The sequence below is a fragment of the Osmerus eperlanus genome, chromosome 9 (assembly GCF_963692335.1).
Source record: "Osmerus eperlanus chromosome 9, fOsmEpe2.1, whole genome shotgun sequence".
Classification (NCBI taxonomy): domain Eukaryota; kingdom Metazoa; phylum Chordata; class Actinopteri; order Osmeriformes; family Osmeridae; genus Osmerus; species Osmerus eperlanus.
This window is the reverse complement of record NC_085026.1, coordinates 11,634,835-11,661,327: the sequence shown is the minus strand read 5'-3', so window position 1 is coordinate 11,661,327 and position 26,493 is coordinate 11,634,835. Positions and strand designations below refer to the sequence as shown.

Genomic DNA, 26,493 nt, shown 5'->3' with positions numbered 1-26,493 from the left:
AGAGAGAGAAAGAGAGGAAGAGAGAGAAAGAGAGGAAGAGAGAGGAAGAGAGGATCGAGAGAGGAAGAGAGAGGAAGAGAGGATCGAGAGAGGAAGAGAGAGGAAGAGAGAGGAAGAGAGGATCGAGAGAGGAAGAGAGAGGAAGAGAGGATCGAGAGAGGAAGAGAGAGGAAGGCGAAAGATGAGAGGGACTTTTTTGCAGGCTGGGGGGGGGGGGCTGGGGGGGATCTGGATATTGTGGCTGCCTGGCGGGAGAGGACACAGAACACGAGGGAGGGTGTTGAGCAGAGAGAGGAAGGAGAGGGGGAGGGGGGTGGAGTGGGAGTAAGAGCCACTTTCTTATGTTAAGCAGGCGTGCGGCTGTCCCTCTATTGTGTGGCGTGAGGACTCTTTCTCCGGCCAATTAGAGCACGCTCCAGTGAGCTGTCCTGGCCAGCCCGGCTCCCTGGCTTCTACTGAGACACAACAAAGGCTGCTGCTCCCTCTGAGGCCCACTTCATTTCTCGACACTTTCTTCCAGACGCACGCACGCACGCGCTCTCACACACACACACACACACACACACACACGCTCGCACACATGCTTGTGCTCTCTTACACACACACACACACACACACACACACACACACACACACACCTCGCACAACCACACACACACACAACCACACCCACAGGTATGCATGTGCTAAGGCACACACACACAAACATGCATGTACACTCACCCTAAGGTTGGGGCCGGCCCTGCCGTGCGCGTCAGTCTAAGGGAGCACGGCAGACGTCAGTCCTTAATTAATCACGGAGACACAGCGGGGGGCTCGAACATTATTTAACGACACGGAAAACATTCTAATAAGCTTGTCGTCCTGCCAAAGGCCTGATAGGAAAAAACCTGGGCTGAGGACAGAAACAAACACACTCACACACGTCCAAAACAAAGAAATGTAATCACAGTCCACTCTTCCATCTCCCTTCCTTCCCTTTCTTCTACCCCCGACTGCCCCTCTCTCCCTCTATCTCCCCCTGACCCCATCTCACCCAGACTCCCCCTCTCTCTCTCCTGACTCCCCCTCTCCTCCCATCCTCTCCCCCTGACCTCATCTCACCCAGACTCCCCCTCTCTCTCTCCTGACTCCCCCTCTCCTCCCATCCTCTCCCCCTGACCCCATCTCACCCAGACTCCCCCTCTCTCTCTCCTGACTCCCCCTCTCCTCCCATCCTCTCCCCCTGACCCCATCACACCCAGACTCCCCCTCTCTCTCTCCTGACTCCCCCTCTCCTCCCACCCTCTCCCCCTGACCCCATCACACCCAGACTCACCCCCTCTCTCTCTCCTGACTCCCCCTCTCCTCCCATCCTCTCCCCCTGACCCCATCTCACCCAGACTCCCCCTCTCTCTCTCCTGACTCCCCCTCTCCTCCCATCCTCTCCCCCTGACCCCATCACACCCAGACTCCCCCTCTCTCTCTCCTGACTCCCCCTCTCCTCCCATCCTCTCCCCCTGACCCCATCACACCCAGACTCACCCCCTCTCTCTCTCCTGACTCCCCCTCTCCTCCCATCCTCTCCCCCTGACTCCATCTATCTCTCCCTCTCTTTGTTTTGGGGGGCTCCAGCACTGAGGCTGGTGCAGGTGGAGCGGGGCCAAGAGAAGGGAGGAGCCAGGGTGTGTCCGGGCCCAGAGGAGGAGGGGCTAGATGCCATCACCATTGTTTGGCAGGAAGACCGGGTCCCTACACCACCATCAGTAACCATAAACCATTAACCACAGACCAATGGAGGACCAAGGTGTGGTGAACCCAGACGACCCTGACAACCGTCCTTAACCATGGGCCTCATCCACCCTTACGCATGGGACTCACACTGACGTTAACGAGACCAGACCTGCCGCGACAAACTTAGGCTGTGAGTATACCAGCAGGCATGAAGAAGCAAGCAGCTTCACATCAGGTTTTAATCGAACATCTTACAATACAACACAATAACAGTGACGGGGCAGAGTGTGTACTGGCGTACACACTCACACATCATCACACTCATCAACTCCAGTGAGCGCTGGGCCGGAAAAGCTCCGAGGTCTTTGAATTCAGCGCCATCTTGTGGAACGGGGCCGCCACGAGCCGCCACGTATGGAGTTGTGAGTCTGAGCAGAGCCCTTTAGCGTGCGTGTGTGAGGTTGTGGCGCCCCCTGGTGGCCTCACCTGGTCCTCGCTGACGAAGCCCTTGTGCATGACGTGGTAGAGGTGCACCAGGAAGTCGCTGTTGGGAAGCACGTCCTGATGCTTGGTCATCATCTCACAGATCAGCTTGTAGGCCTGAAGCTTCCCCAGCTTGTACTCCGCCGGCAGCATGGTGGCCTGTGTGTGTGTGTGTGTAAGGTGGGGGGGAGGGGTGGGAGGACAGTATAGTAGAATGAGTCCATACCAGAAATAATATGACATAATAATGACCTTCTTATGGGTCCTTCTTATTCTCGCAATGCATTCTCACCTCCACATTGGTTTGGACATACAGTGTTAGACTAGCCGGTGTCAGTGCATGTTCAGTGGACTCACCCTGAAGAGCCAGGAGGCCAGCATGCGGAGAGGAGGGGTGAAGATGGGCCGGGGGGGGGAGGACTGGTTATCCACACTGATGCCCAGGTTGTCCCTGATCTGGATCACACACAGAGAGGTTATTGCACAGCCAAGTCTGTCTGGATATGTGCTTTGTATGGAATGCGTGTTTGTGGGTGAATGTCTGTGTGTGTGTGTGTGTGTGTCCTACCTTGGCCAGCTTGTGCCAGAGCTCGTAGAGGTAGCTGAACACCTTGGCGTGGATGCGGGGGCAGCGGATGCTGTTGACGTCCCCGAGGATGCCCAGGATCCTCCGCCACAGCACGAACGCAGAGTCGGCGTGCCAACCCGTCAGGCTGCCCCCGGCGATGATGCTGATGTCATCAGATAGGCACTCGCTGCTGTCTGCAATGCCCATGGGAAGAAGGAAGGGAAGGAGAGGGAGGGAGGGAGGGGGAAAGAGAGAGGAAAATAGAGATGCAATATGTTGTAGCATGGTCATAGTACTGCAGAGGAGCAGATTAAGCCACATGTATATATACTATAATAATACAAAGTTCATCCAGACATTCTTTTGGAATAATGTCAACCTTTATCTTCAGATTGCTACAATCTACTGTCTCCCCATCAAAGGAATGACAACTAACCCAGGGTCCCTCTGAAAACTGAGCTCTCCAGGTAGAGTGTGTGTGTGTGTGTGTGTGGGGGGGGCAGACACACCAACACAACTACAGCACACAACAGGTGGCAAGGGTGTGGGGAGGAGTGTGTGAAGAGTGTAGAAAAGAGAGTGACACTGAGAACGGGCAGTGTGAGCGTGTGTGTGTGTGTGTGTGTGTAAGGGGATAGAAAGAGTAATACATTGAGGATGCATGGGGATGTGACAGGTGTGTGTGTGTGTGTGTGTGTGTGAGAGTGAGTGGACAGGAGGAGTGGTATACCCAGGTCTTCTGGCATGCGCAACACAGAGCTGTGCATGGTGTCGTCCAGCAGCTGGTGGCAGTCCTGGCTGGGGCACTCTGGGTGCACCAGCAGGGCTGGCGAGGCTGGGGGGTGCTGGGGGTAGTGGTAGTGATGGTGGTGGTGGTGGGGGTATGCAGAGTGGGGAGGGAGGACACATTCAGGATCTACAACAGCAAGGGGGGAGGCGGGGAGGGGAACACAGTCAGGCTTGAGGGAGCACAGGGGCACAAGGTGGAGGGTGGAGGGGTCAGAGGAAGGTGACAGGGACGGGTCCCCGCAAGCTCACGGTGAACTGATGTATCGCACACAGAAATACTGCACACAAATGACACAAACACTACAGGCTCACAATGAACTTATGTATTATACACACACATTACACAAACACCACACAAACACACAAAAACACTACACAAGCTGGGACTGGGTTCTGTCGAGATCTTTCCATTGGACAATTCTTAACGAGTTTTTATTAATTTTTTTAAAACCTGACACTTCACCTCGCCTTGATCTTTAACCACGACAAGCTGAGTGTGTCACACACCTTCCTAACATAAGGCCCATCCCCAGCAGCCAGGAGGTAACATGTGCCCCGGGCTGTGACAGGAGGTGACAGAGCTGGGTCTAAGGGGAGAGAAAGGAGATACTGCCACCCGGATCAGGTTTGCATTACATACAAGGCCCAGGCTAATCCCTGGAAAGGTCAGCGGTTGCTAAGGCTGGAGTCTGCGACATGAGCACACACAGGTCAGATGGACTCTGTAAACTCCTAGTGCTGCTGGGAGCGATCCCACTTCAATATGGTCGACACAGGACTGATTAGATCCGCATTTCAATTCACCACCTACGTCGACTCGCACAACTTCTAGAAGCCTGCCCAAAGAGCCCTGCATTCAGGTCTACCTCACTTTCACACTCCAAAGCGTCCCAACCCCCAAGGTCACTTTCCTCCACCCCCCTCCCTCGGAAGCAGACATGGTATGGTCCAGGACAGTACCTGCCAGGGCCTCGTTGTGGCTCAGCAGAAGGTTCCTCTGGTTGTGGGGGTCGGTCGTCACGTCGATGTGGGCCGACTGGGTGGACTGAGTGTCGGCCTCCTCCTCGAAGGCCTGCCAGGCCATCATGCTGACGTCGGTGTCGTTGAGGTAGCCGTTGGACGTCTCACTGCTCACACTCTCACCTGTGGAGGAGGGCACGGGACAGGGAGGGTCAAAGGTCAACACAGGGAATTCTGGTTTGAGAGTTCCAGGACAGTTGTTAGCGGTGCAGCTTGCTAGCTGCTTCCGTCAGCCAGGCGTCCAGAGCAGGGGGAGGTTGGTCATGTTAAAAGTGGGCCCTCACTTTTCTCCCGGAGCTTGGGTCTGCTGTAGGTGAGCGGTCCATCAGCAGGGTAGTCCATCTCCACTGGACTGCTGCTCCGCCGGATCAGGATCTAAACACACACACACACAGGTCACTGTGTCACACTTGCCTTTTTTCTGGTCATAATCAGTAATAAAGGCCTTACTGGTCTGTCCAGAAATACTGGTGCATACTATTGGATTTCTCAGACCAACCAGAACATGTTGCATGCATGTGGAGGTTTGGGATTCTCACCACTGGAGGCTCGCAGCTCTCTCTTTGGCCCTCTGACGTCCTGCCTTCAGAGCCAAGGGAGGTGGGGGAGTACTCCCTCTTCTGGCCTGGAGGACACATTCAGGAAGATAGGAAAAATGTCGCTGCATGTTAACTAAGACTGTTAACACATACGGTACTGTAGTATGAACTGCATTGAAACAGTAAAATGGTATATATTCTGCATTATTATTATATATTCTCCACTCTTTGCTTTGTAACCATGAGATGTTGACCAGTGATCACAACACCAAGACACAAACAAAGCAGTGTTTCCTGGTTTCTAGAAAAACCAGGAAGTCTAAAATCCTATATTGGTCATCCCTTTCCAAAATAGGGCATTTAAATGCATCTGTGTGTGTGTGTGTGTGTACCAGGGAAGGTGTCAGCCAGTTGCTGGGTGATGTCCGAGGTGCTGCTGCTGCGCGGGAGGGGGCTGTCGGCGCCCCCCAGCTCCTCCTCCCCTCCGCACTCCGCCAGCTGCCCCTCCTCCACGTCTGAGCGGGCGAGAGACGAGAGAGAGGACAGACGGCGTCAAGAGAGGGACGCCACGCGGCTCGACCCTCCGCCAGGCTGCACACACACACACACACTCACTGTACGCTCACGGGCTGAAAAACGCACTCACATACACACACACACTCAGGCTTTCACGAGCGCGAGTGGTAACATGGTTTGGACATTGTTCGGATGGCTTATGAGTCAGACTGTGAGAGGGACACATGCGGTGGAAGACCAAACACACTGGGATTCAACCACACAGCGATCACATGACCACTAACTAGCATGGACACGGTCTCAGTCGTATTACGCTTGCCTTCACTCGGATGTGTTACCATGACAGGGGACAGTGAGAGGTGGAGACAGGTTGAGCGGTGACACACAGATTAGAGAGGCCGGAAGTGGAGGGAGACACACACTCACTCACTCACACACCCACACACGCACACACACATGCACGGTGCTTTCCGGAAACACACTTTACCTGAAAGCCTGTGAGAGCAAGCAGAAGTGCCAGAAGAGATACCAGGCAAGAAAGAGCTGACAGTATGAAGCAGCATGGGGACACTTTTAGTAGCGGGCAAAGCCTCATAGAGATGGACACAGTTGCTGATAGACTGGCTCCGCTTAGCTTCCATCACAGAGGGAGGAGAGAGGAGACAGAGAGGGAAAGAAAGGGAGGGAGGGAGGAAAAAGAAGAGAGGAGTCAACGAGAGCAGAACATTGAAAAGGACATCAAGTCCCAGGTAGGCTACCTGTCGTTCTTAGAACGACACAGCAGAACAAAATCATCCAACAATGTGTGCGTGCGAATGCTTTTTCTTTGGGCGGTGAGCAAGCCTGAAGAATGGGCGACTTCTAAACTGAGAGTTTCTGAAGAAAGTTTGTGACGAGAAGGCAGAGTGGAGGCACTGAGACAGGAAATGAAGAAAAGCAGAGTGGAGGACAGGAGCATCGCTGAAGCTGCCTGTTTCAATTTGTCACTTGAGGGCTCTTCACCTAAACAAAGCCCGCCCTACCCTGCTGCCGTTCTTGCGCTGTTTAAAAAACATAAACCCATTTTTTTCAAACTATCTTCCAAAAAAAGAAAAAAAAAAGAGCGACTATCTGCTTTAAAGAGATTTACGACTAATTTATGCGCTGGGTCGCGTTTGTTTTGGAAGAGGAGTTTAATTAGTTCTCCAGAGCATGAGACTGAGGAGCTTTAGAGAACGTTTCTCAGCAGGAATACAGAACAGGAGCGTGGACTGCCTAGTGCAGATAGGAAGCAGACAAATGGATCAAAAACTTGAATTCACCATATGATATTCTCCGGAGTACTCTTGAAATGCGAAGGTGCTAAGACCTGCACCGGGTCGTCTGAAGTTGTAAAGTTGGGTTCTAACACTTTAACACAACAACCGTACGTTATACAAGCTTATTTAAGCTTATATTCTAGTCTACAAATGGAGCATCGCACCAGGAAAGCCATCTCCACCCCCCCCCCCCCCCCCCCCTCTAATGAACCTACCATATTAGTCCACCTCATGTCTATGTATGTCATCACAGATCCGGATGTATTTTTAGACCTCCCTCTGAACAACAAACCCATCAGAACAACACCCCCTCCAGGATAATAAGGAGGCATTTGCATAGACGAGAGCATCCAAAGTTAGGACAGTTCCTCCAGATAAGGCCTGGGTATTGTGTCTGGACGGCTCTTCAGGTCTGATCTGAAAGTGAACGAGCGGAGAGGAAGGCTTTCCGTTCTCGGCCCACACGGCGCGCTTTAATTTGAGCCTTTCATAAGGCGATAACATCGTCTCTGCTACAGACCGCTAACTGTTAGCCCTTTATGCATATTCATGAGCATTAATTACACTCTTAATGAAACTATAAAAAACGGCTCGCCAATTGATGTGTGGGTACCCTCTCCCTCTCTGAAGGAGGGAGGAAGGGAGGAATCGGGACGTTTGAAGATCAATGTGTGAGAAATCCAATTAGGCAAGAGAAAGAGAAGAATTTGAGACGGTGGTGTTTCATGTTCCTCTCTGGCTGCACGCAGATATACAAACAAACGAATGTACACACCCACGCGCACGCACTCTTTCTATCTCACACACACACGCACGCACACACTTTCTCTCTCTCTCCCTCACACACACACACACAGAAATGCGCATGCAGCCTTTGAGAGTCCCTCCTTCAGCTTCAACTGCATCTGTTCGGAGCTCAACAAGCTCTTCAGAGCGCCGAGATAGAATCAGAGTGAACAGAGGGGGCGGTGGACGGAGGAAGACAGAGAGAGACAGAGAGACAGAGAGAGAGCCGGCGAGGAAGAGGCTCTCTCTCCAAGGCTGCCGTCGTTTCAAACAGACCGGTCCGTCTTCTCCCTTCCTCGGCCCCAGATGACCTCGTCCTGAACACCGTCAGCACTAAATCCATCACTCCCCTGAGTGACAGATCCCGGGTCAGATAAGTGGCTGTGCACTGTGCATGTATTGAACCGCTGACAATGGCTGGTCTTTGACGTGTCACCGAGGGCCTGTGTGTGCCATGGAACTGACAGGGAAACATGTTGACACTGGCCCGTGACATGGCTGGGGGGGGTGGGGGGGGTAGTGGGGACAATGGCGGCCATCTGCTGGCCTCTTTGTGTCCGGTGTTAAGCCTTTCCCCAACACCTGGCATAGCGCACAATGTAAGAACATGTATACTCTATCAGGGATGGGCCATACTGTATTCAGACAGATGCAAACATTACTCGACCGTAAAGGAGGATGTATTTGGGCCAGCGTTACGCGGGCAATGAGAATATTCTTGAACTTACAGTTCAGTTCTGCAAAGAAAAAGGTTTGTATACAAAGTTGTCATTAAATTAACTTGTTACCCTCTTATCATGCATTAAGAGCTTCTCAAAACTGAACTGAGATGATCCCAGGGTAGGTATGTATGTATATCCAACATGATATAACATTTAATTAAATAAAAAAACATGACAAAGTGTGCACCTATGTAATAAAATGAAAGCAAGCGTGTCTTAAGAATAGAGACACGTGTGTGTGTCTCACCGGTGGCTTTCTGCCGGACGTTGTTGCGGGCCTTCTCCACGCCGGGGGCCCCTGAGGTGGTAGCGCTGCGGAACCTCATGGGCTCCTGGACGCCCTGCCCACCCTGCTCCCCCTGGTTCCTCCAGCTCAGGGAGAAGGAGCGCGCCACCGCCGCCGCCGCCGCCGCCTTCTGGGAGTCCTGGAGCACTCCTGGGTGGGGGGCGGGGGGGGACAGGCGGAGGAGGAGGGGGATTGGAGGAGGAAGAGAAGGAGGAGTCGGAAGAAGAGGAGGAGGAGCAGGAGGGTGGATGGGGAGCAGAAAGAGACGGCGTGAGACCACGCGCGTGAACGCGCATCCGAAAATATCGAAAGAGCGCGCCGTAGCAATCTCGTCCTCCACCCGTGATCCGAGAGGTGCCCTCCCCTTCCCCCCCTCCCCCCTCCTCACCCCGGCCTCTCTGCTTCTTCTCCTTCTGCTCGCTCAGCTTGTCCAGCGGCAGGTTGGTCATGTCCAGGCCGTAGACGGAGCGCGCCAGCACGGCCGTCAGGGAGTCCATGATGCTGGCCCACTCCGTCACCAGCTCCTCCCAGCCCGTCAGGGACGACAGCACGCTCAGAAGCTCGTCCCACAGCTCGCGAGAGATCAACACGCACAGGTTGGCCCGCACCCACGCCACGATGATGGTCTGGGGTCCGTGGGGGGAGAGAGAGAGGGAGAGAGAGACGCACAGGTCAAACACATGGAGAGACAAAGATAGAAGGCCAGACGGAAACTGAATTGACTGAAATGGGGTTTCAATATTAACAGTAACACACTGCACTTTTCATGCGAATCCCAGGATTTTCTTTTTCGATAGACCCCATTATTGACTCATAAAGTGTACCGATCGGGACAAACAACTTTGAGTCAACCTTCTAATGCCATCTCTGTCCCTGACTCTCTGGGTGAGAGTCAGGAGCCCTGTAGCCTTGCTGATCAGTGAGTGAGGAGGGCAGTGAGGAGCAGGCCCAGACTGACCCTGAACAGGATGGCTGCCAGGCTCTCGGCGAAGGGATCCTTCTTCTGGTTCTCCTGAGGCCTCTTCATCACCGCCTCCGTGATCCTCAACAGCACCTGCAGCATCTGCTCCCTGAGGAGCACACCACGCGGATGAGCACCATCGACACTTTCCTTCGTAATACGTCCTGCCTGTCAAACTCTTCTCGTTTTAACAACGGCAGAGACAGCTAAAACATGCATAACGGGTGCTCCACAGTGACTGGTGGTGGTGGGGGGGTCTCGGGGGCAGACTGACCAGGTCTGTGTGTTCATGGGGTGCTCCATGATCATGTGGCGGTAGATGCTCAGCACCCCCTTGCACACCTCCACCTGGTTGTCCAGCAGCTTGGGCACGTCCTGACACGGCTCCAGCAGGAACACGTTGGCAGAGTTGGTCAGGAACACCTGGGCACACACACACACAGACACACACACACACACTGTGGTTAGGGACTGGGAGCACAAAAACACACACATTCACGGCGGTGTGGTGAGGGACTCTCGGGATTTACACACACACACATTAACCATGGTAGGAACTTGAATCACATATTCACCGTGATTAAGGGACCCGTGCATGTACATGCACTTACCCACACCAAACACACACACACACACACACACACACACACGCATACACACACACACACAGATACCTGCAGTGTGGGCTGGATGCCAGCCTTGATGTCCCTGTTGTGGTCCTCAGTGAGACAGCCCCGGCTGATAGCGCTGCTGAAGGAGTAGGTCCTCCCCCAGCTAGACGAGCGCCTGTGGCCCGGGTGACTCTCCAGCACCTGCTAATGTGCACCAGCATGGTCAGCATGTGTGTGTGTGTTCATGATGGCACCATTATACCGCCTACCGTTCATTCAACATCTTTTTATAGGTTTATACGGACCCTGGATATCCAGTCATCATCTATGTGTGTGTGTGTATTTACAGTATGTTGTGTGTGTGGGCATGTATATAGTACATTGTTCATGTGTGTGTATTCTGTATTGAGTGTGCATGTGTGTGTGTGTGTGTGTGTCACCTGTGCGAGAGCGCTGTCGGTCTCCGTCTTCAGCAGCTCCTCCGGGCTCTCCTCCACCTCCTCCTCCTGGCTGCTCTTCTCCGGCTCCTTCATGAAGGCGGGCTTCTCCTGCAGGATCCACTTCCTGTACACCTTGATCACCTTCCGGGTCGCCGACGCCTCACAGGAGGGCAACAGGAAGGCCTTGAGGAGCGCAAGGGCACGGTTACTTTTGGGGCAGGACTTCACATTGTCACTCAAGACGTGCTTGCTAAAATGGTATATGCAAGGATCGATATCTTTTGGAATATAGAATGTTACTTTGTTTTAATGGAGTACCATTGTCTGCCACTAGAAGGCAGAGCAACACAACTAATTGGACAGTCCGTGAATGACATTGTGGCAAGAACACTGCCGATTTAATCGCTCACTATCGAATTTGTTTTGTTAAACCTTCAGGGACGACACAAGTCGAGCTTCTGACTTGCTCCAACGGTTTTCGGATTCCTAGTGACGCAGGAGGAGGAGGGGGGACGTCAAGCTACCTGGTGGAAGACCTCGTTGACAAAGTTGACGTTGTCCCGCGTGGACAGCAGGATGGTGTGCACCATGTCGTAGACGCTGCGGTGCTCCTCGTCGATGCTGCACAGGCTGGAGTCGCTGGGGCGCCGGTCCGACAGCGTGCTGCTGTTGGAGTGGCTCTTCTCAGGCTCGGCGGGGCCGCTGGGCTCCCCCTCCGACCCCCTCTCCTTCTCTCGGTCCTTCTCCTTGTCCTTCTCCTGACTGCTGCTGCCTGCAGTGACAGTCTGGACGCACACAGAGTCGCAGACACACACACACGTCGTCGGAGTGGTGAGAGGTAGAAAAGAGATGTGAAACTGTGTAAGTGAGGGCTTTGGTCCAACAGCTACTCAAGTTAGTTGCTAGGAAATGAACATACAGTGCACGGTTAACAGAGAGAGTCCTTGTGAGTTACATGGGGATGACTCTCTCACCTGGATGAGTTTGGGGATGACCTCGGTTCCGTTCTTGGTGCTGGGAGGGGCCGTGCTGACGTACTTCTTCTCCAGGAAGAAGGTGACCAGCCAGGTGATGAAGGCCACGCGCGGGGCCAGGTACTGGTCCCTGGTGCAGAAGGTGCTCTCGTTGTTCCTCGTCACCGGGACGTACAGCGGCTTGGGCCGGTGGTGGGGGAGGTCTGGGGGAGAGAACGGAGTAGGGAGAGAGACAGAGAGAAGGAGAGAGAGAGGAACGTGCAAGGTGGGGGGGGTGGGGTGGGGTGAGGAGAGGAGAGGTGGGCAGGGAAGGGGGAGATAAAGAACAGAATGGAGTGAGAGAGAGAGAGAGAGAGAGAGAGAGAGAGAGAGAGAGAGATTTCAGTGTGCTGCTCTTCATGGTCTCAATGTCAATTCTTCAGCTGAAATTGGTCATTTCACTGAGCCTATAAAAGGCATTGACCTGTCTGGCCCACACCATTTACCAGCTCTACAGTCCCATAGGCCTGCCAATTATCTCATGGATTTTTCATTATCTGAGATTCACTAGGCACATTTCTAACTGTGAGTTTCTTAGCTAATTGCCAATTAAATGAAACGAGCGGTTCTGTGAATGAGATCAGCATATAAGCCAAAAGAGGACAAAGAAAAGTCAGGATCATGACATGAAATTGGAAAAGGTCCGTTTAAGGAATCTGAGTCTTGGCAGTAGTTCATTTGCGGGTCAAGCTGCATTTGTACTTTTCTAGTTATCAGGAAGAAGCCCTTCTGGCCAGGCTCGGCTCAATACATCAAGACTATTTTTCACCTCAGTTAAACATTTGAGAGGCTTTTATATACAGGACACTCCATCTACTTAGAAAAACAAGGTGTACTAATTGTTTGCTGTCAAAATTAAACTCATCTCAATTAGCGTCTTTTGAGTTAGGTAAATACACCACAGTGGGATGTTTGTCAAATAGACCCAGTCACACCACCCCTTACCTAATAAGGGCTTGTAGAGGTTGGTGAGCTTAGTGAAGGAGGGGAAGAGATGGGGAAGGTAGTACTTCTTGAAGAGGCTGAAGAGGAACCTGAAGCCAGAGTCCTGGTTCTCTCGGTTCTTCCACTCCAAGCTGGACGCCTAATCAGACAAGACCCCAACAGAGAACAGAGACTGGATCAATACACAGGTAGACTGGACACAGGTAGACTGGATCAATACACAGGTAGACTGGACACAGGTAGACTGGATCAAGACACAGGTAGACTGGACACAGGTAGACTGGATCGAGACACAGGCAGACTGGACACAGGTAGACTGGATTGAGACACGGGTAGACTGGACACAGGTAGACTAGAAAGAGATACAGGTAGACTGGACACAGGTAGACTGGAAAGAGACACAGGTAGACTAGACTTTCAGACACAACGCTGGGAGTACAGGGTTGTGGATTGTGGCGTACCACTTTAAAGAAGACATTCTTTACAAGGGCTGCTAAATGTCAAAGTAAGAGCTCAGATGAGCATGTACTGTATGTGACGTCACACCTGGACAACCATGAACTTGAGCAGGGTTTGCAGTATGTAGCAGGTCTGGTCGTCTGCCACCTTCTCCCCTGGCACAGCAGGCACCAGCGGTGTGATCTCCTCAGGCACCACCTTGGCTGCTCACACACACGCGCGCACACACACACACACACACACACACACACACACACACACACACACACACACACACACACACACACACACACACACACACACACACACACACACACACACACACACACACACACACACACACACACACACACACACACACACACACACACACACGAGACAGTAGAAAGAGTGTCTTATAGTGTGATCAGATATCTGACACAGATGACAACGCTGTGACTGTGTTTGAACGTGAAGGCGTGTGTGTGACGGCGTGTGTGTGTCTGAGAGAACGGCCCTCACCATCGGGTGGGTTGGAGAAGGGGTTATAGATGATGGTGTCCAGGGTGCAGGGCCCCCTGGTGGAGGGCACAGCCGGGAAGCCCGGCACCAGGCAGGCGAAGATGAGGAACTGCTCCTCGGCACAGCTGTCCCTCAGGGCCTGCAGCCACAGCAGGAACAGACGGATCCCCTCACAGCGGATCTGCACACACAGGGGACCACGTCACCGCAACGCCTGCGTCACTCGGAACTCAGAAATGGCGGCCGTGTGTGTGTGTGTATCAGTAGGAGTGAATGAGTGTGTCTACTACTCTTACCCTTACCTTGAACGAGTTTCCAGTGTGCAAAAGCTTTTTCAGAATAGAACCTGGAACAATGACAGGAGGATACATCAATTACCAAATACATTTAACAACCCTGGAGCTAACAGAAGTGGCCTGCACCTGGTGATTTAAGAGACAGACACACACACACCAAATTGTAGAAGACAAGCATGTCATCTTCATCAATACATATTGACCTTGGCAGGCTGATAAATCAGCTGGAATTAGAGGATGGATGCTTGTTTGCCTGATGAAAGTAAAAAATCAATTGGCGGGGATGTGCATTTCTGGAGCCAATCAGGTCGGCTGTAATCAAATGAGACATTGCTCTGATTGCTAAACGCCGTCAGAGGAAAAGGAACAATGAACAAGAGGAGAAGTGTGTGTGTGTGTGTGTGCATATGTGTGTGAAAGGGAGGGGATTCTCCACTTATCAGGTTAAATCAATGACATTCCCTGTGTTGGCAAAATGAAGGAAAAAATAGATTGCTTCCAAGTCTTACATTTCAAAAGCTTGGAAATGTGAAGACGGATGGGATAGATTGAGTGAGAGAGAAAGAGAAAGATACCGGGAGAAGGACAGACAGAACACAGAAAGAGTGGAAAGAAAAATATTTATCGATTCTTAGCTTAGAAATGGTCTTGCGAAATGTCCTTGCGCATCTGCAACCCAGCCTACACTTTACAGCAGCATGAAAGGCAAGAGTACAGTGGCACACATTTCTGTTTCTTCTCATCGGTTCTGACCATGAGTCTTTGGCAAACCTTCAATTCTCTAGCTCAATGCAAAAAAGAAGCTTTTTCTGTGACAGTTGCACAGCTGTTATGGTGAGAGAGGGGATTCTAGGAAGAATCTGCATACAACCTGGAGAGCATCCTCTGTTGGAGACTCCCATGAATCTGCTCTCAGTAGGAAGTGTCTTTGTATGAGTGAGTGTGTGTGTGTGTGTGTGTATGTGTCTCTGTGTGTGTGTGTGTGTGTGTGTCTCTGTGTGTGTGTGTGTGTGTGTGTGTGTGTGTGTGTGTGTGGAAGGACCAGGGGACCGTCGGGCATCTTAAAGGCTGTATGTGGAGGAATAAACCTCGGAAAACAGCTGACAAACTGGCAGATTATTATTGAGGTTATTGCTTGGTGTGAGGGTCCTCCTGCCTGCTAGGGCTTAAACCGAGCCGGGCATAATTCAATTACCTATTTGCATTTCAAATGAGGCGCTCATTTGCATTTTTCATTTACCTCACCACAGCCACCCTCCCGCAAGTCATTATTTTCCTCCTTTCCACGGGCAGTTTAAGCATGACCGGGGAGATGATCTGTGCTTTCAGAGGTTTCTTTTGCTATTTGGATGTTTCCACTAACAGAGATGGGGGATTGAAACTACTGTACGAGTGTGGAGGATGGAAGAGATAGCTGCTTTTGGAATACATACCTATACTGTGGAACTGCCATCGGCTGTAGATTTTTTCCGGAAGTAGTTGTAGAATTTTCTAGAAAAGACAATAAGAGACAAAACGTGTCACTTCAGTAAGAGATACAGTCCACAACCAGAGGATAGGAGAGATGGGGTAGGACAGTTTGAAGGACAAAAGAATGCTCGATCAAAAGACTTAACAACTCAATGAAAACGGCTATACGACAAGCAGCTGTAAGGTAAAAAAAATAAAAATAAAAAAGGCCAGTCAACCCCCAATGTCACCGCGGCAACTACTGTCCAACCTTGAATGTTGGCGTGCCTCTTAGTGAGAGCCCTAAACACAAGTGTTACCCCAGGAACGTAGCGTCTTCCTTCACTGCTCCTGGCTCAGACACATTTCCTTTGGGACAATAAAGTCTATCTTATCTTACTTCATCACCGGCCCAGTGACACGGCACTGGGCCGAAAAATGTCATCACATCCCCAATCACAACGTTACAACTCAATTAGAGAGGCCTGACCTTTCAGCAGCTTAGCGTTATTCCTGTGTGGAAGGTTTGCGTTAACTGGGTCTCTCTGGGGGAATGAGAGAGCTGTGGGTGGGGGGGGGCACCACTCTGGAATGACTCTATAAATGTGTTTGAGTGTGTGTGTGTGTGTGTGTGTGTGGCATCAGACCGTTAACTGCCACTGGGTAATTGATGCCGCACTTGTTTCTCCACTTGTTGGGCCATCATGGACCCGATGAGACTCCATGATTGCAATTTAGAGGTCAAGCCTGTTTCTTTCTGTTTAACACACGCTTGTGACCTCTCCAACTGTCCCTAGGCTGCATGACAAATAGCTCCGTCTCCACAGAGTAGGAAGAAAGACAGAGAGTGAATACGAAAGAGAGAGGTAGAGAGAGAGAGAGAGAGAGAGAGAGAGAGAGAGGCCGTTTTTCGAGAGAATAAGAGTGAGAGACTGACAAAGCTTCACACATGCAGGGCACGTCTTCAGAGCCCAGAGAGCCCAGAGAGCCCAGAGAGCCCAGAGAGCCCAGAGAGCCCAGAGAGCCAGGCTTAGCGGCCTCCAGAGAGGATTGGCCAGGATGACACATTATGCAGACAGCCCCCCGACGTGTGTGTTCCTAACTCATGTCTGGAGTACAGCTCGCCTCAGTTTGTCAACAACTGCCCGTCCTCGTCATCGACGTTTCCATCTCCATCAGGTCCCCTCATCCTCCCTCCCAACCTCACTCACTGCCTGTCGGAAGCCCGCTCCATTTCAGTGAAAGCATGTTGGACAGACAGACAAGACATGCAGACAGGCTGTCAAGCCACCTGGACAACTTGGACCTCCTCTCCCTCCCTCCTCCCTCTCTCCTGTCCTCTCCCCTATACATCTCTTCTCCTCCCTCTCTCCTGTCCTCTCCCTCTCTCCTGTCCTCTCCCCTGTCCATCTCTTCTCCTCCCTCTCTCCTCTCCCTCTCCTCTCCTCACCCCTCCCATCCTGTTTCCTCCCCTCCTCCTGTCCTCTTTCCTTCCCTGTGGTTGACTTCTGACTGATCCAGAGCGTGATGACACATGCGTGTCCCATTGCTCCTGGAGCTATTGATCCCTGTCTGGGCTTAGAGTCTCCATCACGTCCCCTGCTCAGCTCTCTCCTTGGAGCGGCAGACACATTATACAGGGTGGGAACACAGCAGGGGGCGGGACCAAGCCTGTGGGAGTCTTCCAGAGGAACAAGGAAAGAAGGTTTATGTGTGTGTGTCAGTATGTGCGTGTTTGCATGTGGGAGTTAGATAACAGCCCTCCCTCCCTGTTTTTCTCTCCCCTTGCAGCTCCAGGGAGTGAACAGGGAACGAGCAGAGTGGAAGAAGCGAGGAGGCTCCCTGTGGAGCTGAGATGGCCTCGGCAGCAACGGGGACTTTGCCATCCGGCGAGGAGGCTGAGCGGAGCGGCCGCCGGTGGCGTTCCTCTAATCTGGCGCCCTACTCCAGGCATAGAGATGGGGGCATTACCGCGGTGCGCCTCTGAACACGACTGCATTTCCCTGATCCACACTTAGGTTTCCAGTCGCAGGGCGGACATGACTGAGAATACGCTTCCCCCCTGAGGCGGGGCAAGGGCTTTTCACCACGCCGGGCGCATGCTGAAGCCTGCTACTCCGCGTCACTTGAGACAAACTTTACAGACTTTCCTGACTGGTTCGGTTGGGTGTGACGTCACTATGCAGCCCCCATAGACTCTTCACAGGGTTTTGGAAATTGTACTGAATTGTCGGTAGTGGATATTGTAAGGACATAATGTGTGTATGCAAGTATGGGTCTGTATGAGAAAGAACAGACAGCTATAGAGAGAGATCAATAAATAAAGATAGAGACAGACAGACAGACACAGAGACAGAGACAGAGACAGAGACAGAGAGAGAGAGAGAGAGAGAGAGAGAGAGAGAGAGAGAGAGAGAGAGAGAGAGAGAGAGGCAGACAAAGACATGCGGGCAGACTGACAGACTTTTTTGACATTCCCTGCAAGGTTGATCATTGAACCGCATGACAGGCATGTGACAGCCAGAGGTACGAGTGTGACAGCATGCTGTACAACCAGAGACCAGCTCAAAGTTCACTGTTGACAAACTGGAATGTGCCGTCCTACCTGGGTTAAACACCCTGGCCGACAGCACAGACTCTAGCAGCTTGGTAAGATCCCGGTCATATTCTAAAACTGGATAACTTATTTACACGCAAACGTAATCACCTACTCTGGCCTATTTGTACAAGTAGTCTTAGCACTAGGGCCTGATTCTACAGTAGGATAGCAGCAATATATTACATTTAGTCATTTAGCAGACGCTCTTATCCAGAGCGATTACAGTTTGGTTCGTAAAAGTAGGCTAAATGAAGACACCACAGGCTAATTTACGGTACTGTTTTCTATTACTAAGTGCAGACAGGCAACACTCATGTCTGGTTTTGAATTCACAAGACGAGCCTTCCTGCTGTCTCACCATAAGGGGGCAGCAACACAACACACAACTCATCCTCGCCGATCACTGACGGTGGTGGACCGGGATAACACACGGGTCCTATAACAGCACATCATCTAGTTTCGCTGAGTCTGCAACTCCATGAGTCTAATAATTACCCTTTTTTATGACTCATGATTTAGGTTTCACGGGGCATGTTCATCTCTCCGTCACTGCAGCCATGCATCCCTATATGAGGACAGCCAGTGACAGTTTGCCATGAATGCCCATAAATCCAGACCAAAATAGCCTGCATTTGCAAAATGTACAGTACAGTAGCTTGCAGTGAGCCTTAATCACCAGTGCCTGATCTCACTTCAGTCTGCTGCATTCCTTTGCGCTCTGGTTGATCTAATGATATGATCAGCTAGGTGGAGGCCAGGGTACAGCGAGGGAATTTAAACAAAGTCCCATCGCAAATGTTCACCGTTTCTAACAAAGAGGACGACCAGTTTTACCAAGACAGTCCACACACATGACTCGATCATATCTTCATGACCAGTTTGCCTTCCTAAACTACATGGGGGATCCGAGACATTCCCTTCCATCAGCATGGAGGCTTTCTGATGAACAACCTAGATATTCAGCTCCTGTACCAAGGATATGCACTGAGGGGAATTTGAGGCCATTAGAGAGAGAGTTAGAGAGAGAGTTAGAGAGAGAGAGAGAGAGAGAGCAAGCGTGAGAGCAAGAGCGAGGGAGAAGACAGACCGACTGTCCGATAGCTATGGAGGAGAGGAATCCTAGCCTACTGATGGCCAGGGTACAGGTTTACATTCTATTATTCATGACCTACTTGGAGCATTTACATAGCCAGCTCTCTAATGGCCCGTCTTTGCCCCCGGACGCGTAAACGGACATCAATCACAGCCAATCGTCTGCCCCCCCCCACCCCCCCCACCCCACCCCACCCCCCAGTGAGTGATAGCAGGGACTGGAACACTGTAAATAATGAGAGCTGCGGAAACTATCCAATCATGCTTCAGTCTTAAACACTGCAGTCCCTCTAGTACCATATTGTGTCTGGCTGGAAATAATACGGTGATGTTAGTGTTTAAAACCTGCCTCAAACAACTCGTTACTTTACTGATTCCAGGTACAGTGAGAAGTTGCCCATTCAGGGGTATTGTGAAATACCTGGCTGTAGCGTTAAGCCTTCCCGGACTGTAACAAGGCTGTAATCAAACAGTCGGCAGAAAAGCTAAGTTGGTGTTAAACCGGAATACAAATTACACATTTACTGTAAAATGTTTCATCTAACAGACGCTTTTATTTGTGATCTAGTATACAGTAGAAAATCAAGGATCAAATGTGCATTGTTCTAACAGTATTTGGGTGGTCAGACTGAAGGGACAGTCTGTGCACCTGGCACACTGCAGTATCTCAGCTCCACCAGCAGGGACATCCAACAGGAACATACAGGATGTAGTGACGTAGTGCCCATTGTCAGACTGCCATGAGCCAACTGTGGCCTTTGAACAGTGCATCCTTCACTCTCTCTCTTTCTTTCCTTCTCTCTTTTTCTTTCTTTCTCTCCCTCCCTCCCCGCCTCTCTCTCTCCCCCCCTCTCTTTCTCTCTGCCCCCTGTCTCTCTGTACCAACACCAGATAAACTACCACATCATTCTAGATCTAAACTGGGGGTTTCCCAGTGTCAGTGGGCATCAGAGCTGATCCAGTTCTGGATGACAGAGCTCGGGGGTCACAGAGAGGTCATAAGTCCTGGGGAAGTGCACGACACACACTTCCCTCTCTGTCCAAACACACTGCCATGGCGACCTGTCCCATAGCCTATGTAACCACAACAGAGGTTAAAGGTCATTGTAATGGTTGATAAACAAACTCGAGGTCCTGAGTATAGTCACATTTCATAGGCTTCATGTCAATTCCAGCCGCGGTCCACAAGCCTACAGTGAGAGGCTGCTATTGAGTGATTTCCACCAAGGCTCTCTCGCTAGAATTACTGTCACTCCTCGACAGCTTCATAGAACTTCTCATCCACCCACTCGCATTCTCTCCAATTTAGCAGCTTGGCGGCAAAAAGACCTAATCAGCAACTGATTGAAAAGCATTTAGCTCATTGCCAGTTCAAATATAACTTGTGGGCTACATGGTCTTTTTACAGGGAGAGTAAAACAGCTCTGTGGGAGGCCGGCAGATGTCTATCAGTCATAAGCACGGCTTGAATACAAATACAGCAGCTAACACAGGTACACTGAAAATAACAAGCAGTGTTACTGATCCCCGGGTCTTTATGCAGCTGCACTTTTACAATGGTCTTTGTTACTGATTAGCCAACTTGAGCACAAAACACCATGGTCAGAAAGCTGCATCTGAAACAGTGCCTTGCTACAGCCTCCTCAGGGAATGAAACAACACCGTTTAAACAGCAGTGACAAGCTCACTCAGGTGGCATGCAAATCCATCTCCCTGTCTCCCCATCAAGCCTCTCTGCCCCTCCCCGCTTCCCTGAGCAACAAGGACACTGTGTGTGTGTGTGTGTGTATTCATGTGTCACCTCACAGCCCGTAAGCCTGCTCCTGTTTGGCAGTGAGGACAGGAGGTGAAGCCTAGAGGTGACAGCCAGGTGACAGTGCCAGCAAAAAGGCAGCCACGATGCCCAGTCAGTGCCCATCTGGGCACAGAGGCTATAGTGTGTTTACGACGGGCCACAACAAAGACGAACAGAGGTGGCATTCACGCCGTGACTTAGCAAACACGCGGCGTGCCGCCTCGCCGACACCGCCCAATCACTGGCCCTTTCATGTGGTCAACATGTGACAGTCCCCTTCTCAATGATGCCACTGTCCCTCATTGAGATGAGGAGGGATGGGAGGAATCTTAAGGGCCGGTGAGATCAGTCCAGTGAGACGATTATCAGGAAAGCAGACATAGATTGTGGCGCTGATAGGCTTGCTTCAAAGGGATGCGATGGCTTCTGTGAAGGCTTCCATGGCTCATATATCAGTTGGTTTCCTTCCCTGGCATTGACCTGCCTCTCAGTGAATGCTTTAACGGTACACAGATGAGTGACTAGAAAGGTGTGTTGTGGTAGCACCGCTATGGTGTGTGTGTCCGTGTGTGTGTGCGTGCTGGGCAAGAACAAAGGCATTCATCTCAGCACAGGAGCATCTGGAGGTCTGGTGCAACACACACGACTACGTCTCACACAACATATCTATAGTGTACACATAAGCAGTCACCACCTGAAAGCACGTACGCTGGTTTGACTGGTGTGTGTGAGCGTATGTGTGTATATCTCGGTGGAAGCAGACACAAAGAGAGGAGTGGGGATGTGGTAGGCGGTGTGTGGTGGTGTTGGCGGGGAGGGGGGGTACAGAGAACAAAAGAGACAGACGCCCGTTCCTCCAGCAGGCTCGGGGGTGGGGGGGGGGGGGGGCATCCAGCCATCCAGAGAAAGGGAGTCACATACCACACGACGACGGCATTAAGGTAATCCCTACTGACGCCTCTCAACAATAACCTATCTGAGAAGAGGAAGACAGAGAGGGAGGAAGACGATGACAAAGGGAGAGAAAGACAGAGAGAGAGGGAGGGAGAGAGAGAAAGATAGAGAGACAAAGAGAGAAAGAGCGAGTGATGGAGAAAATAATGTGTCAGAATGACAAATGGGGGGGGATCTCATGGCGGGGAAACCTTCTTTTATACCTTCCTGGGGGAGGACGAATGTGGGCTAAAATGGAGACGGCAGTAGCTTTGACAAATCTTATATCACTGGAGGGAAAAGGGAGAGAGGGATTGGAAGTAGACAGGGATAGTGGAGTAGAGGTAGGGAAAGAGATAGGGATGGAAGTAGAGAGGGATGGAGGAATAGAGGTAGGAGAGAGAGAGAGAGAGAGAGAGAGAGAGAGAGAGAGAGAGAGAGAGAGAGAGAGAGAGGTGGGAGGGAGGGAGGGAGGGAGGGAGGGAAAGGGGGTCTTTCATAAAGGATTAAGTGTGTCAGGAAACATGGGGGTGCCAAGTAATGGCTTTCTCCCTACAGCTATCAAAACACACGTGCGTGCACACACACACACAAACATATTTGTGAAGGTCTGTGACGTCTAGGTCTAGTGGAGGCTGGTGCTTATTTTCTGGTTGAACGATTATATTAACTAACGCTAATGAAATGTACTCACCGTAAATGCCCTCGCTAACAGGAGCACAGTGGGTCACATCCCGTTATTGGAACTCAATCTACATTCCACCCAGAGTAGACACAGCTGATGAGAGAGGGTGTTTGTGTCACAACAACAACAGCAACAAACAGATGCCCTCCCTTGGCAGGTGCACAGGCCTGTCTACCGTCTCATTTTGAGCACGGCTCATTTTTTTACCCCCCTAGCACCTCAATTCCCTCACACGTCAACATGAATCCCATCTGAGTCAGTCTGGGCTAACGAGCAGCACCACTGTGTGCCAGCAGGTGGATGTGGACGGTTACTGTTCGGCCTGTACAAAACAACAAAAGTAGGATCCAACGCCTCTAATCTTACGGCTCAAAGTGAAGTCGACGCAATGTAGCCCGGGCGGAGGATCAAAGCCCTCTGTATCTGTCCTGTACACGCCACTCAACGCCAGCTTATCCGCTCGACGCAGTGTGAATGCCAGCCATCAACCGCAGCTAAAGGAGACTATGCTAGGGGTTAAGCTGCTTTGAATATTAACTCTCTTTTTTGAAAGGATACCCCCCCATAAACATGTAACACGGTGTGGAATCCAGGGCTATATTTAGAGGTCAGATGGTAGTGTGTATCTCAGTTTGATGGGGGGGTGGGGGGGTATCAAAGTTCTTTTAACATTTTCCTTAGATAACACTTAAAAGACTTTCTGTAACCTACCCTTTAGGATAAGTTTGTAGTACGAATCCTAACCAAGCAGAGACAACAGCCTACCGGTGTTAATCTACCTTTATCCAAATAAAAACATGACAAACCAGCCTGCTTTGTTCCTACAGTGTCTGGCCTGTGAGACTGCGTCACCAATCACAAGCAGGACAGAAATTGCCCGGACAGACACTGATAAGCAGGCTGTGATGTGACATGATGATATGTAAATCCCCGGCAGGCTACATTAGGGATGCACGGGTGTCTAGACTGATGGATGTGTCCATAGGCCTGGAGCCAGACCAGGGTGGCGCAGGGTGGCGTTCTAATACTTCTAAAATGCAACCCTACCTGTACCTTTCTAGGCTACCTGAAGGAAGTGAGGAAAGATGCTTCTCTAGAGTATTGGATCCGAGTCCTGGGATCCCGTCCCTCTATCCCTCCCTGGGCACAATGACCTGTTGACACAGTGAGAACACTCCCCTCACACATAGAAGCCACTGAAAGGCCCTTACAGACTGTCATTCCCTTTCTCTCCCTCTCTCTCTCTCTCTCTCTGATTCGAGGCCTGCCAGCCCTGCCCTGAGCAAATGTAACCCGAGAGCAGCCTGTTTTTATTGGAAACCGGAGCCTGGCCCTGCAGTCAGGTGGGAAAACAAGGTGGGAGACATAACATCCAGGAGAAGCACGTGAGCATTGATGGAGAAGATGAGAGGAGGGGCAGGGTGCTGTTGTCAACCACACACACACACACACAAATACATAACACACGCCCTTTGCTGAGCTACGGCTAAACAGAATCAAACCCAGCAAGGTATCCGCCAACTCCTGGGGTGAAAAACAATGAGGCTGGTGTCTATTTTCTGCCATTCATTTCCAGTTCTAAGTAAATCCAGGAAGTGGCTGGAACGCCTGTGCGTCACCATGGAAACTTTGGTCCCCTTCCCTGTGTTGCAGTAAACAGGCTGGATGGATGCAGGGGGCTGTCAGTAGGAATCATAGACAAGAGCATCACAGCAAGAAAACAAGGAGCCAGAATGTAGAAAATTCACTTACTTCAAAAATAAAGAGGATAGAGTCCAGCTCCTCCCTCTGAGATTTGTTCCCTGAAAGAGACAAGGGGGGGGGGGGGGGAGCTATGGTCAGTTTCAGACATTTCCATTAAACCTACAGTTTCCACTGTTGTTACTGTAGTACACACAGCATGTCGAACAGAAGCCTTCAGGGCACCCGTCAGAGCCAGACGGATGCAGGGGCTGAGGATGTGGGGGCTGAGGACTCTGACCTCATTCTCCGCAAACTGCAAAAGCAGTGGAGTAGTTCTAGGAAATGAGGATAGAAGTGAACTGAGCTTTCACATTTAGGACATTTGGAGACATTTGTTGAGAGTACAGAACATGTGGAGAACAGTGAAGGCCCTCCATTACTGAAGGTTTTAGCGTTAGCGAGTAATGACGATAGCATCGGACACGCAGGTGGTTCTCTCTTGCTTTGCTGGCTCTCCAGGGAGGTGGGGAAGGCCAACAGATGAGTGTGCATTACAGGGACCATGCATTAACCAAGAGAAGAGAGAGAGAGAGAGAGAGAGAGAGAGAGAGAGGGGAGAGTAGAGAGAGGAGAGTAGAGAGTATAGAGAGAGAGCGAGCGAGAGCGAGAGCGCGAGCGAGCGAGAGAGAGAGAGAGAGAGAGAGAGAGAGAGAAAGAGGAGAGAGAGAGAGAGAGAGAGAGAGAGAGAGAGAGAGAGAGAGAGAGAGAGAGAGAGAGAGAGAGAGAGAGAGAGAGAGAGAGAGAGAGAGAGAGAAAGAGAGGAGAGAGAGAGAGAGAGAGAAAGAGAGGAGAGAGAGAGAGCAGCACTCGGCTCTCCTCTCCACATTCTATTCTAAGGAGTTCACAGTGATGCGTCCCAGGGAGGAGAACCACAGGCTCCACACTCAGACGGAGGAGAGGAGTGGAGGAAGGAGACCGCCGAGGGGAGGTGGTGGAGGTGGAGAGGAGGGGAAGCAGGTCTGTGGTGTAAGACCGGTGTGCAGGACGTAGACCTCCCAGAGAGAGGGAGACAGGAAACCTGAGAGAACAGTCTTGGATGCAGCAGCTTCCATCGGCACCTCTTTCCCCAGCGCAACTCTCACTGATAAAAGCTATTGAACTAGAGGCCCTTAACATCATAGCACATAATACCATATCGTAGTCCATCCGCAACGACCCCATACTTATTTCTCTCCCAGTTGTCACACCTACTGTTGTAAATTCAACGCTGAAATAATTAGCCTACAACTCCCGACAGTCGAAGCAAAGTCATTTGCTGACGTGCTGCAAACGCTTGAGCAAAAGCTTTTTATAATTCGCTCTTTCCTCCTGCCTCTAATGGTCCCAAATCGCTGACGAGTCATTGGTTGGAGGATCAAATCGTATTTTCTCTGCACCAGCTTTCTGAATTAATGTTTATGTAATTGGCTTTGAGGAGCTAAGGGAAGGGGTGGGAAGGGAGAGGCTTAAAACTTGTGTCGAACTTGAAACCCTGCTATTCTCAAGTTAATAATGCCATTAGTAAGTTAATTAGCTGGCTGCCAGAGAAGTTATAGGAAAACAATTTCACGGTACTGTATTGTATCTTACCTTTTTGCTTTAAGTTGCTTTCCAGTGTTATGAAATTTTCATAGAAGATAAAATAAATCTGGGAGCAGTTGCTCTCAAAGAACGTCTTCAGTTCACTCCTTTCAATGATATCTGCAAACCAAACAAGAAACAGAGTCAGATCCATAGAGCAGTAAACAAATGATTTATTCTTTCATGCCACAGATGCCACAAGACACAGCAGTCACATTACACAGGCTACATAAACATGTATTGGCCATTAAACGCATCTGAGAAGTAAACCAATTAGACCAGGCATTAATGCCTTCGTGTTCCAGCTGAACATACGTTCTCATAATCGTTAGGCTGCCATCCCGCCAGCCCTGCCATAAGAATCCAACACCACATCAAGCGCTGAGGAGGGAGAGAGGCGTTTAAAAATAGCCTGATATGTTCTACTGCCTGAAAAGAGTTGTCACAGTCAACCGGAGGAGGAGGAGTGAGCCTGCATGAAACACCATGATCACACTTTCAATCCTTCACATCTGAAAGGTGTTTACGGGCCTTTTAATGCACAGTGGCTGTCTACTGCTAACCCCAAGGAGTCTGCACACAGTGTGTGTGTGTGTACATGTGTGTACGTGTGTGTACGTGTGTGTTAGTGTGTGGGGGGTGGGCATACCTCGTGCAAGTTGGGGTAGTGCGTGAGTGAGTCTGAAATGTG

The 26,493-nt window shown here is 50.9% G+C and overlaps 1 protein-coding gene across 6 annotated transcripts in view; it reads right to left on the bottom strand.

The window, feature by feature from the left end:
- Positions 1 to 26,493, bottom strand: part of ralgapa2 (Ral GTPase activating protein catalytic subunit alpha 2) — an 87,317-nt gene that overhangs the window by 44,848 nt on the left and 15,976 nt on the right. For 2 of the 6 annotated variants that reach the window (XM_062470486.1, XM_062470490.1), the window contains exons 2-25: positions 25,812 to 25,922; positions 24,252 to 24,301; positions 15,380 to 15,437; positions 13,953 to 13,996; positions 13,651 to 13,831; positions 13,237 to 13,352; positions 12,691 to 12,829; positions 11,707 to 11,909; positions 11,257 to 11,517; positions 10,733 to 10,915; positions 10,356 to 10,496; positions 9,956 to 10,104; positions 9,679 to 9,790; positions 9,109 to 9,346; positions 8,682 to 8,870; positions 6,116 to 6,262; positions 5,505 to 5,627; positions 5,113 to 5,198; positions 4,858 to 4,948; positions 4,514 to 4,696; positions 3,495 to 3,680; positions 2,765 to 2,958; positions 2,554 to 2,652; positions 2,200 to 2,355 (exon numbers count right to left, since the gene is read on the bottom strand). In XM_062470486.1, coding sequence (XP_062326470.1) covers positions 2,200 to 2,355; positions 2,554 to 2,652; positions 2,765 to 2,958; positions 3,495 to 3,680; positions 4,514 to 4,696; positions 4,858 to 4,948; positions 5,113 to 5,198; positions 5,505 to 5,627; positions 6,116 to 6,262; positions 8,682 to 8,870; positions 9,109 to 9,346; positions 9,679 to 9,790; positions 9,956 to 10,104; positions 10,356 to 10,496; positions 10,733 to 10,915; positions 11,257 to 11,517; positions 11,707 to 11,909; positions 12,691 to 12,829; positions 13,237 to 13,352; positions 13,651 to 13,831; positions 13,953 to 13,996; positions 15,380 to 15,437; positions 24,252 to 24,301; positions 25,812 to 25,922 — 3,440 coding nt within the window. The remainder of the gene's footprint in view (positions 1 to 2,199; positions 2,356 to 2,553; positions 2,653 to 2,764; positions 2,959 to 3,494; positions 3,681 to 4,513; positions 4,697 to 4,857; positions 4,949 to 5,112; positions 5,199 to 5,504; positions 5,628 to 6,115; positions 6,263 to 8,681; positions 8,871 to 9,108; positions 9,347 to 9,678; positions 9,791 to 9,955; positions 10,105 to 10,355; positions 10,497 to 10,732; positions 10,916 to 11,256; positions 11,518 to 11,706; positions 11,910 to 12,690; positions 12,830 to 13,236; positions 13,353 to 13,650; positions 13,832 to 13,952; positions 13,997 to 15,379; positions 15,438 to 24,251; positions 24,302 to 25,811; positions 25,923 to 26,493) is intronic. The other 4 variants (XM_062470487.1, XM_062470492.1, XM_062470488.1 and 1 more) reach the window with 4 other exon arrangements.